At 53.1% G+C, this 13196-nt stretch overlaps 1 protein-coding gene across 1 annotated transcript; it reads left to right on the top strand.

Moving 5' to 3' along the window:
• Positions 1–9465: 9465 nt before the first annotated feature.
• On the top strand, positions 9466–11806 carry LOC117842239 (uncharacterized). The gene has a single exon (XM_034722618.2). The coding sequence runs from the start codon at positions 10161–10163 to the stop codon at positions 11415–11417; it is 1257 nt and encodes a 418-aa protein (XP_034578509.1). The 5' UTR covers positions 9466–10160; the 3' UTR covers positions 11418–11806.
• Positions 11807–13196: the final 1390 nt, after the last annotated feature.

Here is a 13196-nt window from a genome sequence, read left to right as displayed (position 1 = left end):
CTGCTCACCTGCTAGCTGCGGCGTCGTCACAACGGCTAGTACTACGCGCCACCTGCCGAAAAGGTCATTACAAAATCCTGTCGCCGAATCAGGCACCAGAAATCACTGTTCAGTAGTTACCGTTCACCAAGCTGCAGTTTACTGCCTCTAACACACACAATCGCCGGAAGACACCAGTGATGAACCGTAAAGGTTACCTGGCCCATGTTCGTATAACACATGCGTTAGCTGCTCGCGTTATCCCGTCACTATCCGAGACGCTAGACGACAAGCAGGACCGTATACACACCTAACGGAGCACCGGGAGGCATGTCTCATCACGTCCCAAACATGCCAGCATCCCGTCCTTTTCGTACGTACGGCCCGGATCCGACCTCGCTCGCCTCGCGTCGCCGGCCGGACCGATAGCTGATAGCTCCCGGCGGCGACCGGCGCGGCTAGCTGCAGCTGAACGCGCTCTGTGAGTAGAAATCATGAACCGTGTGTCGGCCCAATTAATTAGACTAATTCAACACGGTTTGTTACTTCCCTACACTGTTTCAGCATTGTTGATTATCGCTTAGTGCATACAAGAAAAGACAAAACTGCTATTATCCCACATGTAAACCCGTTTGAAACTTAAAAAACTATAAATCTTAAATCGAGCATCAAAGTTAAATTCCGATTGCACCATTGAATTTGTGACAATAAAAGCATTACAGTAAGATCCCACTTGACTAAATTTGGATGGACTTTTTTATTCATATTTTTTTAATCAAGGTTGTACATTTTCTGTGAGACATATACACGTAAAACAAATTCTACAAACTCACGGAACAAAACAATCTACGCATCGGACAAAATATATAAATTCGAAGAAAAAAATGTATACCCTTAAAATAAATTATACAAACTAAAAAACAAATATAATCGTTGCATGCTTGGAATGCCATAGAGGACAGAATTGATGACATGACCATTAATGACATGATCCCCACGTGCAAAGAAAGTTTGAATTAAAATAATCTACAGAATCCTACATCTAAATTAAATTCCGATTCCACCAGTAAGTTTCTCACAACAAGATCTTCAAAAGAAGACCCACTTAGTATATTTGGATAAATGTTTTTATTAACTTTTTACCAAGTTGAATTTTTTCTCAAATATATATATCTAGAACAAACTTTATGAACTCACAAAATAAAATCATTATTATTGGTGGCAGGATAATTAGTTATGACTCTGCGGATAAATGACTATTTCTGCGAACTAAAAAATTAAACATGATGAACAAAAAAGTATAATGCGAACAAAAAGATTGAGCATCAGGAACAAAATATTTGCACATAAAAACCTTTTCGATCCCAAATAAGTTGGTGTATGCTAGAGTAGAAACACAAAAGGAATCACATATGAAGATTAAAAATAGTATAAGTGGCATGTTATTATAATATACGAGAAAGTAAAATATTAGTTTTAATAGAGGAAGAAAGGGCAGATTGGAAACTACACAAAAGATGAAATAAGCAGATAAATAATAAAATAAATAAATAATGGAATAACAAATAGAATGAAAATTGAAAAGAAGTATTTATAGTAAGGAAAGGCTAAGCGAAATGGAAGTGTGGCGGATCCACTTCGGATTAGCTTGATTAAGCAGGGTTAAGCCGCCTAACATGCGACACTCCTGCCTAAACCGAGTTAGCACGAAGTGCTGTCGGATTTCATCCGATTTAACCACTTAAACAGGATCGAGTTTAGCAAACCCACACGAGGGTGAGTGGTTCCAGAGAATACAACGAGTCCAATGAGTTAGGCAGATTTACCCATTTGGTTCGGCCATAAAAACCAACATCAGAGTTTTACAAGGTTCAAAGAAACAACAGAAGAAAACACTAGCGGAAGACTTCGTCGGGGTCGGGTGTCCTGGTGAGGCCAGCCGGGACATCACTGATTCCTCTCCTCGCCGTCCGAGGAGGGATCCCACTCGACCGTCCAGCCCGGCGGGAGTTGGGGCGGCCAAGCGCCAGCAAGAGAGGGGTCGGGAGCAGCAACTTCACCTGAAAAACAGGAGCCACAACAAGGCTGAGCTACTAAGCTTAACAAGACTTAACCGATAGGAGTAACACTACTCCTTATTCTAGACATGCAGGGCTTTTTGGCTGAGGGTTTTGTTTGCCAAAAGCACTAAGTAAAACCCTATTTTCAAGTTTTAGCTCCGGTTCTAGGTTCATTTACCAGTCTAGGTTTTGCCACCTATTCTAAGCAATCATAGAACCAAACAAGAGTTGTAGATATAACAACAAACATTGCCATCATCAGATTCCTCATTTACTCAGGGTGACATAGCGATCAAGCAATCTCAAGCTGTGAGAGGCAGACGAATCGATTCGAGTTCTTTAACCATGCATGGTGAACCTAGCCTCACGACATCCGCGCACCCGGAGGTCGCTTCCTGTGTCGGCCTTCCCCATCAATCCCCCAACCCGTGTCGAGCCCATTTCCTTTGGTGCAAGGTTCCACAGACCCGGCCTCTGCCGTCTTGTGACCACGCTTGCCACCACGTGCGACAACCAGCAGGGGAAACTCCGTTCCAAGAACAATGGGGCGACCGCTCACGTCTAGGTTCAATCCGGTACTAGGCTTCCTCATCCCATACTAAGTATGAGGCTATTACTTTCAAACACTTGATCACGAACACCACCACTGTCGGGCCTTAGCAGATTTCACAGACAGACGGGGCAACCATCCGACCACCAAAGAGTTACCAAAACCCTGCCCCGTCCATCGTCCTTATAGTTATAACAGAAAGGGTAGACATGCAACTCCTACAACTCGCGAGTGACAGGAGATCACTCAACTTTTACCGTCTCCTAGTTAAGCAATGCAGCTACTTGGTCCAACAACTAGTGTTCAGATCATGAGGATAACTAAGTCATGCATCTAGGGTTTCAAGCAACTCCTATACGTAGATGCACAATCACGTTACAGAAGGCATGCGCAAGTCTGGTAAAACACATAGGGTTTTCATGCAACCGGGGCTTGCCTTCGAGCAAAGAGGAAGGAAACTGCTCGACTTCTGGGGCGACTTCGGCTTCCGCGGGCAGGAGCTCGGCTACAGCTTCTTCTTCTGGCGCTGGGTGTAGCTCGTAGAAGCCGTCGGCGAGGTGCAGCTCTACACGAATGCAATGCAAAAGTTAGCATAGACGGTTATTTCAACAGCAACACTGGCTCGCCTGAGCCCAGAAACTCACGACAAAGAGCAGGAGGGTGGGGAGGTTCAAGGGAGCGGGTGATGATCAAGAGGCAAGGGTCGGAAAGGAACTTATGATCTGATCCTTGAACTAGAGGATGTGATATACTAGGAATCCTCAGACGCAAGCGCTGAAGGGTTCCTAAATTTTACACATACACCCTCGGGTGGAAGGAAAAGATCATAGCCGAACCCTCGGGCGAGGCGGATAAGGGTCGGCGAAACAGACAGGGTCGGGCGAGACGGAACCGAGGTCGGGCGGATAGGAGGGTTCGGGCGAAGCGGACTGGGGTCGGCAACTCACCTTCTTCCTGAAAGGAAAGCTTTGGGGGTCGGAAGGAGGCAGACTTGGGCGGAGGGACTAAGGCTTCGAACAAAGGCTAAGACTGGGAATGCTACGGCGGCGGTGCTTCTTGCAGATCACAAGTAAGCTTTTACGCAGCACGGAGGGGCAAGCGGCTGGGCGACTTGGAGAAAATTAAGGGAGAATCTGAGAGAAGAGCTCCTCAAGAACTTGGCGGGTGGCGCTAGGAGCTTGAGCAGGGAGCGAGAGAATGGCTAAGGCAACAATGGCGGAGGGAGACTCCGGCGACTGGTGCATTCCTTTTATAGCTGCTGGAGCGGAGAAAGGAAGCAGTGCGGGAGAGAGAGAGAGAAGGGGAGCGGCGCGAAGGCCGGGGAGAAGCAATGGAGTGCTCTGCTGGGGCGGCGATTGAGCGACGAGGGCGGTGGTGCAGGACTCCGGGGGTGTCGCCAGCGGGCATTGGGTTCTGCCGTCAGGGCGGCGTAGGAGCGGGTAGACCGGTGGTTGAGATTTGGCGGAAGGCGGGCGTCGTCGTGCGGAAGACGTGATAGAAGCGACCGGTTTAACGGCGCTAGAATCGAGGGCGCACAGGTGAGAAGACGGGCAGCCGCGGGCGCGCGGGCGAGCGCGGAGCAACAGATTGTCGGGCGGCTTCTGACAGGGCGGGGAAAGGAGCTGTCGCTGCCACGGTCGGGGTTGGCGATGGAGGGATCGTCGTGTAGCGGAGACCAAGCGGCGCGACTGTGGTCGAAGTGACGGAAAAGACGGGCGACATCGGGCTCTGGGGTCGGGATCTGGCGGCGTGATGATGGGCGCGGGAGGCGAAGCTCTTCATAAAGGTTGCAGAGGGGCTTCGGCTGCCATTGGGGAAGGGGGCGCGAGAACCCACTTGGTCGCGAGCGAGAGACAAAACTGCGCGGCGGGCGTCGGAGAAGACGAGCCACGCGGCAGGGAGACTCTGAAGCGGGCATGCAACTCGAGTGCGCCTATCGCGGAGGATCTGGGGAAAAAGATCTCGCGGGTCCACCGGTGGATAGAACAGACGTTTGAGGAAGATTTAGAAGGATCCGACGGTGGGCTAAGCTCGCCGGGGTCGGGAGGGGAGCGAAACGGAGAGAGGTCGGGTCTCCGGGGTTGGGATCGGCTGAAGGCTGAGCACTCAGGCGCGGTAAGAACCAGGTAGATGACTTGTGATCAAGGGCTCCGATTAAGATTAACTCGGTAGATTAGGGGGCGGTCGTCACAGGAAGATTAAAGGAGGAAGAAGAGAAATAAAATAGAAAAATATCCATGTGTTTTCTAGTTTAGAAAATGGAAAAAATAGGAAAAGTTCATAATCCTATCGTGGGAATGTATGAATGAATGAATAATACATATAAGTACAAATTAGAGAAAGAAGGGGAAAAGATAGTAGAAAAATAAAAAAGAAGTGAAATGGATTGAAAATGAAAAGGAAAGAAATGTAGAAAAAGATGAAAAAATGGTCAAATAGAGTTGTGTGAACTTGCAAAGCAGATTATAATATAAATTAGCCTCACGTTGCCATGCAAAGAAAAGAAACAAGTAAAAAAGAAAGTCCCCCGTATGAGAAAGGAAAAGAACAGAAGAAAATATGAAAAAAGAATGAAAAGAAAAAAAAGAAAGAAAACACACCGAAATAAAATGAAGCAAATAGCGAACGGAAGACAAAACAAAAAAGAAAACACGCGAGAAATGGCTGGATGGAAAAAAGAAATAAACTGAGTCAGTTTCAATATCCAGGGAAGATGCTCAACCACTGTTAGCGGTGCCAGCATGCAAGAAAAAAATATTGCAACGAACGGTACATGTTATTCTAAAAAAGCTATTTCTACTTCACCCTGCTACCATTTCAGGTGGTGTTTGGATCCATGGACTAATTTTTAGTTCGGGTCACATCGGATGTTTGGATACCAATTAGAAGGATTAAATGTGAACTAATTATAAAACTAATTGCATAAACGAGGGCTAATTCGCGAGATGAATCTATTAAGCCTACTTAATCCATAATTATCACATGTTTACTGTAGCATCACATGGGCTAATCATGGACTAATTAGGCTTAATAGATTCGTCTCGCGAATTAGTCCTCATTTATGCAATTAGTTTTATCATTAGATTATATTTAATACTCCTAATTATAGATTATATTTAATACTCCTAATTAGTGTGCAAATATCCGATGTGCATCAAACTTTTTAATGGATCGAAATGACTATTAGACTGAAACAAACAAATCAGATCAGCCCACACGGAGGTCCTTCGGGCGGGCGGGCGACGTTTGCCTTTTACCCAGAGCGCCCCCGGTCGGGCCCCGCGGGACCGGACGGCCTTGACCGCTACAGTAGCCAGCCGGAAAACGACACGCGCGGGGGCGCTGCGGTCATTTCCGTGCCCCTGGCGCGGGCAAATGATTGCCCCCGCTGCGACACGGGCGCTCTATGCCCCGGACCACGGACGGCCGGATGGGGGCGGCAGCGCGCCGGTGCCGCCGTCCGATCGTGCGGGGGTGGGGCGGGGCCCGGAGGCGAAACTTGGCTCTTGGCGGGACGGTTTCCCTCCTCTCCGCGGTTTTTGGCAGGTCTTGCGTGTACGAACTTCCGGAAATGGAGTTTGGAGTGGACGAGTGGTTCGTTGGGTGCTGGACATTGAACAAGAACAATTAGGTGCGGTACCACCGGCCGTGGAGACTTTATGGCAGGTGTTAAATTGCATGCGTACTTGTATGGGTTTGCAACTTGGATAACACAAGTCATCTTCTCCGGACACACCACCAAAGCGCAATGTAGTTTGATTTAAGATAATCCTGCTAAATAAAGTACAGCACGTTATTTTGCCATCTTTAGTTCCGCACTGCTTCATTTGATGCAATTCCTACAATTATAAGGGCACGTACAATGTGTTGGTTTGCGCCGTAAGTGTGATGTGTGTTTTGCAAAAAAAAAAAAAAAAACCCCGCGAAGCCCTGGAGACGGCGTCCTCATCGTCTCGCGAGGCGACGATCCCGGCTCGTGCTCCCAAGCCAAAGCGCCGGCTTCGGCACCATTGTGCGCCCCCGCTGTCGAAGACGAAGGATCCCTGCGGCGCTTCCCCTCCGCGCGGGAACATGGCGGCAATTTCCCTTCCCTCCGCGCCAATCCAACCGATTCCCCTCCGGCTCCCCTCCCTCCGCGCGGGACGCCGACGGGAGGCGAGGCTGGCCACGCGAATGTCGACAGGAGGTGAGGTCGGGCGCCGCTGTGGTACGGAGGCGTCAGCTGGCGGAGCAAGGAACAACGGATTCACCGGGGATGGCTTCCACCGTCGCAGTTGAAATTCGAAGCTTTCAGGACCACCACCATGCTACACTTTCCACGGCCACGTCCAGGACCGCTCATCCAGGGATTGCTTCCGCCACTGCGTTCGAGGCCGGCTTCCCTTCGACAATCACGTCGTTGAGCTCCCGCAGCAGTTGAAGCTCCGCCGCTGCCTTGCTCGGGCTCCACCACTTCGGGTGCCCGCGCGCCGCCGCAGCTGGGAGGCCGGGGGTGCTGGATTGGGATTTGGGGGTGCGGGTGCACCGGCTAGAGGAAGAAGATGTGTTGGAAAAAAATAGAGGATGGAAGAAGAAGCTGTTCTCATGTTCTTTCTCTTCTTTCCCCATCTTCCCAAATCCCTGATTTATTCAGCAAATTGGAGGCAGTCGTGCTGCAGAGGAAGAGTGCTGTGGCGTAGCAGCTAGCTCAGGGACTCAAATCTACCGCTAGCGGTGTTCCTGATGGTGGCATCCTCAAGGTTCAATCCAGCAGGATGGCAGGAGTTCGATCAATCCATTCATCGGTGAGCTCTATTTCTTGAACTGATTGAAGAACAAATTGGCTTGCATTTGAATTTATAGCTTCCGTATTTACTTGGTCATGTTACCTTTGGCTTTGGGGTACGTCAATTGTTTAATTTGCATGGTGTGAGCTGATGCTCTTCGTTGCAGCTGGATCTTTCTGCTATAGCTAGTTATGACACAATAGCATACAAAGATCAAATGCATATTTCATCGCTATGGGATGTGTGCCATTGCATGAATTAAATAGCACACATACAGTCTAATAGACAAGTGACTATATAAAGGGTACTAAACTTTAGCAGGTCACATCGGATGTTTGGATGCTAATTAGAAGGACTAAATATGAGCTAATTACAAAATTAGTTGCACAGATGGAGTCTAATTCGTGAGACGAATCTATTAAGGCTAATTAATCCATCATTAGCAAATGTTTATTGTAGCACCATATTGTCAAATCATGGACTAATTAGGCTTTATAGATTCGTCTCGCGAATTAGACTCCATCTGTGCAATTAGTTTTGCAATTAGACTATATTTAACACTCCTAATTAGTATCAAACATACAATATGATATGTGCTTAAAGTTTAGCCGTGGGTATCAAACACCCCCTAATTTTTTTTTATTGTCTATGTACGATTTTCAAATTACTTGCAGACGGTAGCCATCTAAAGTGTTGAACATGATCTAAGAAGACGGTCGGTAAGCGTTCGCAACAATGCTACAATTATTACCTTCATGCTCTAACAAGGTATTGGTCATTTGGTTGTATACGTTGTTCATTTGAAACCGGCTGTAGTAAATTGCTCCTTAACACAATTACACTACTCACCAAGGTCAATGTGCAGGTGAGTATAACAAGAAGGCTGCTTCTGGTAATAAAGTAAAAAAAGGAAAACAAAAGATTATTTATCCCCGCGGTTCTCCACGTAGCACGTGAATGGCAAACGCAAAGCGAGCTTTTCGTGACCAACTTTTTGCGAGAGAAGGGTGCTGCGACTCCGGCCCGCCATAAATTTCACTCCCGCCCGCCTTCACCTTATCCTACCCCGCGGGAGAGAGGGGCAAAAGGGCAGAACCGTAAAAGCGTCCCTCACTCCCACGAGGGGCGGCAGCGCCTCGCGGCCCGGGCCTGTCGGTGTTAACTCCGGCCGCAACGTGGCGCCCCGGCCCGGCGGGCGGACCCAGACAGCTGGCCGTCACGTGCCACGCGGCGCCGGGCCTTCCCCGGCCGTCGGATGCGTCGGACGGACGGGATCAGGCCTCCCCGAAACGCCGAAGCCCAGAAATTTCTCTTTTCGGCTGGGGAGCGGGAGAGCCGAGAGTGGGAGTCACGTGAGGGGTGGGACCAGTGGTGGGCCCTCCTGCCTGGCCCCACCTCGAGTCTCGGCGTGGTCAACGTGGGGCGTTGCACGGCGCCCACGGCAGGTGTGGTGGTGAGGGTACCAAGTAAATTCTTTAGCCCGAGATAAGGTAGATTAGCCGTTACCGCTGCAGAAAACCACCTCGATAATATACAGTGACAGTAATTAACAAATGAGAAATTGCAGCCAATTCCCAAAGCCTAGGATAATTTAGCTCGCTGTTAACTTTCCTCCAGGTCTCCCGCGAAAAAGAAAGCGTTGCCTGTTCACCGGGGTTGAAGACACGCTGCTAGCGAGCTAGGCAAATGATGCCTAGCATAAAGCGGCTTTCACCATCACGGGCCGGCTATCAGGATCAGTCACACACACATGCATGTCGCCGGCGCACGGAGGAGCATGACGCGCCGCCGGTCACGTCGGCGCTGGCTGTACTTCCCGGGGGCTCCCGCTGCCTGCTGCCGTCCGCCGGTCGCCGCCAAACGAGGCATTCACTCACGGATCACGGCTCGTCCCCGCCGTGTCGGCACTGTTTTGGGACGGCACGCGTCGTGCCGGCCATGAAAGCGAGCCAAGCCGCGCCCGTTGGGGGCCAACCAACCGTCCGTCCCGTCCCCCACCTCCGAGATGACCGGCCGGACACCTGTCTGCGGACGACGACGACGCCGCCGCCGCCGCCATCGCCATGGACGAACAGCAACAAAAATCTCTGGTCTTGCTTTCATGTTGCAGCAAAACGTTTCTATCATGCGCAGCGTGCGAGTTCAAAGCGGTTTGTGGAAGATTCGCCCGAATTCGTGCAAGGTCACGTAGGATGGCTGTGCGAGTTTTTGTAGCTTAGCCCGGGATCAGCTGCCGCTACATCCGCGTGTTCCGTCACGACATGAGGCGCTCGCTCGCTGCTGATCTTGTTTGTCGCGGCACGAGTAAAGTTTCCGCAACGTTGCCACTGCGCAGCAGCAGTCTCAGCGTGAATCGGCAATTGTTAAGCACAGCACTTGCCTCCCCTGACACTGCCAGCCAAGTAGTGTTTAGAGAGAGAAACAGGCGAGGGAGATACATGCCAGACACGAGCCGCGCCAAAACCTCTGAAACAGAGAGAGAATAGAGGTGAGTACCATTACCACCACCTACCTCCTGTCAAAAATATTAACCACGGATTAACCCCCCGCGTTTCATCCCTGAGGGTCACCGCTGGATTTTCCACGTGCCCGCATGCCAGTGGCTGAATTGGTCTCCCGGGCCCGCGCGTCAGGAAATTTACCGTGCCCGGCTATATAAGCGCGCGGGGCTTTACCGGGTGGTGGCACGCACCCCCGTCCCTGTCGCCTCCTCACGTTTATCGCCACCCCGCCCGGTCAAGTACAGTACTCGAGTTGTACGCTGTCTGCACCCCCGCCCTTGGATGCGCCTCGCCGCCGCCGGCAATGGCCTCCGCCGTCGCTAGCAACGTGCACGCGGGACCCGCCGCCGCGGGAGCCATGTCGTTCGGCTGGCTCGGCCCGCGCCTGTCTTTCGGCAGCCCCCGCGACGCCGCCGCCGTCGTGGAGGTGGCGGAGGAGCCCAAGGCCGAGCCCGCGATCTCCAAGGACTTCATCGACTTCGAGTTCAGCCTCGGCGGGGCGGCCACCATGCTTCCGGCCGACGAGCTGTTCGCCGACGGGAAGCTGCTCCCGCTCCGGCCGCAAGCTACCGCGGGGAAGGCGGAGCCGGAGCGGCGGGACACGTCGCTGGTCGCGGAGATCCTGCCTTCCACGCCGGAGCGGGTCAAGGCGGTGCACCCGGCGGCGGCTGAGGCGGCGCTCGACCCCTACGTGTTCTCGCCCAAGGCGCCGACGTGCTCCAGCCGGTGGCGGGAGCTGCTGCGGCTCAGGAAGGTCCAGACGCCGCAGAAGCCGTCCCCGGCGGCGTCGCCGTCGGCGTCCCCCGCGCCGACCGCCGCAACGCCGTCGAGGGCGTCCAACTCCTCCGCGGCCAGGTCCCTGAAGCTGCTCCTCCTCCAGCGGAACGGCGGCCGCGCGTCGGGCGCCGCGGCGTCGGACCTCTCCGCGGCGCCGCTCCTCCGCGACAGCTCCGACTCGGAGGCGTCCATCTCGCTCGCCTCCTCCCGCTTCTCGCTCTCCTCCTCGTCGTCGTCCTCCGCTCACGACCACGACGACTTCCCGCGCCACTCCCTCGACTCCGTCGACCCCACCCCGCGCCCCCGCATCCGTCTCGTCCGCTCCCACCCCCAGGCGGCGCCCCAGCCCCAGGCGCACACACCCACCGCCTCCGTTCCCTCGCGCGCCGGCCACAGCCCCGCCCGCCGCCGCCCCTCGACACCGCAGGCACCGCCGCCGCCTAGCATGGTCTCCGTGGACTCCCCGCGCATGAACGCTTCCGGCAAGATCGTGTTCCAGGGCCTGGAGCGCAGCTCCAGCTCCCCGGCCGGCAGCGTCCACTCCTCCATGCGGTCGCGGTCACGCGTCATGGACCGGTCCTACTCCGCCGGCGTCCGCGCCACGCCGGTGGTGCTCAACGTCCCCGTGTGCTCGCGGCCGGTGTTCGGCTTCTTCAAGGACAAGAAGGATGCCACGGCCAAGGACGCCGCGTCCTCGCGGCCGCGGTCCGCGCTCGGCCGGAGGACTGCGGCCACCCCGGCACCCGGCGGAGCGAACTGCCGAGATCTCGGCAATGGTAACTGACATCGCCTTTGACTAAGCTTAGTATCATTAGCAGTAGCATTAGGCAGTAATTTCTTCAGTCCGAAAAAGAAAACAGATCAAAAAAGAGTTTTAGAAGTTTGGGGTGGCGAAGTTAAGAGAGATTAGTTTGAGATCTGGAGAAGAGTACGAAACAATTGGGAGGATAGTTCGGTGAGCTGATTTTGCTTTTGTTATGCTAGAGTTTTCCGAGCAATTCGATTAACACCCGCCCGTTTTGGGTTTTGCTCCTGTAAATTCTGTCTGTCCTGTGTTTTTTTCGCTACCCTTTCCAGCTTTGATCCTTGAACAATCCATTGTAATCCTAAGCACATTTGATCTCATGCTCTCAGCTGAATTTCCCAGTGAAGAAATGGAAAAACTTTTGTGCATGCCTCGCATTGGTTTGTCTTGGGCTGCAGATGATGCCCTGCGACTGCGATTACCCGTTCCTGGAGTGGAAAAGGCTGGGGACGCTAATCATGGTGTCATGTGCCACTGTTAAAAGCGCATATCCAACCATGCACAGCGGCTGTAACTTTTTGTTCGGTTTGAAGTTTCACTTTCTACCGCCTCATGCCCTCATCATCTGAATCGGTGCTCCTCCCTCCTGCTGGTAATTGATGGGGGTGCCGGTTCGAACAGGGGAGCCTCCATGTGTGCCGCCTGATCGGGCACTGTGCGCCATGTGCATCTTTCTACCCATCTACCGCGTCCCCGTAGAAAATTCAGGGGAAAATGCAGTAAAAATAAAGAAACCGTCCGGTTCCGCCGTGGCGCCATGGCGGTGGCTCCTCGCTGGCCGCCGGTCCGTACGCTGCGCGGCGCCCATGTGGTCGCCGAGCTCGATGCCATGGCCAATTTTTTTTGCCATGCCTCCTGGCGTTCGGCAACCGCGCTCCACTTTGCCCTTTCGCTGGATCTCCTTCCTTTTTTTCGAACAGTATGGTCGTTCGTGCTTCCTTGGTCACTGAGTCGCTGCTCTGTTTCGTCACAGTGTTCATCGCTTGCTGCGTCTTTTGACTGGTGCCAGCCTTTTTTTCCCGGATGCTGTTTTCCGCGCGCTGCGCTGCGCACGGGCATCTGCGAAAGTGTTTCTGTTTGTTTTTGCTCGATCGATGCTATGCTACTGGGCTCCTACTGTCCAGACTATTCAGTGGCGGTGAATCGAGTAGGAGCGCAGTGTGTTGGGCGTTGGCAGCGATGGACACTCACGTAGCCTCAGTTTTCTATACGGGCAGCAGCATGGCGCATCGGGGCGTTGGCAGCAGGAGATGGCGCGCCTCGAGCAGTGAGGTTTTGACCGCGGTCATTGAGGCAGGGTTTGACCGCGGCGGCCCCACCACTCGGATGAGAGCGAGATGAACCGGCCGGGGCCGGGGTTAAACTTGAACAGCTGGAAAGAACGGCCTTTGTCAGTGGAACTGGCGCCTGAAAAGCCGAAAAGGTTAGTGGTGGTAGTAGTGGCGAGGTGGACAGCGGCAGCAGTAATGGTGGTGGCGCCGCGAGGAGGACGGAAGGAAGGAGGAAAGGACGCTAACGCAACACGGGGGGCGAACGAACAGAATCCGTCGTACACGGTGGTCGCCGGCGTACTGCGGCGCGAGCACCTGTCGTACGCGGCCGTGCTCTGCCTCTGCAACCCGGCGGGCGCGTGATGAGTGTCTCGTTGATCGGTGCGCGCGCCGGGCAGGATGGCGCTGGCGCAGCCGCGCGCGCAGGCGATGCCATAATGTGATGCGATGGGGGGAGTGCTGAGCCGCTGAGGGCAGGGGCACGGCA

The sequence above is a fragment of the Setaria viridis genome, chromosome 1 (genome assembly GCF_005286985.2).
Source record: "Setaria viridis chromosome 1, Setaria_viridis_v4.0, whole genome shotgun sequence".
NCBI lineage: Eukaryota > Viridiplantae > Streptophyta > Magnoliopsida > Poales > Poaceae > Setaria > Setaria viridis.
This window is presented reverse-complemented; position numbering and strand designations above follow the sequence as displayed.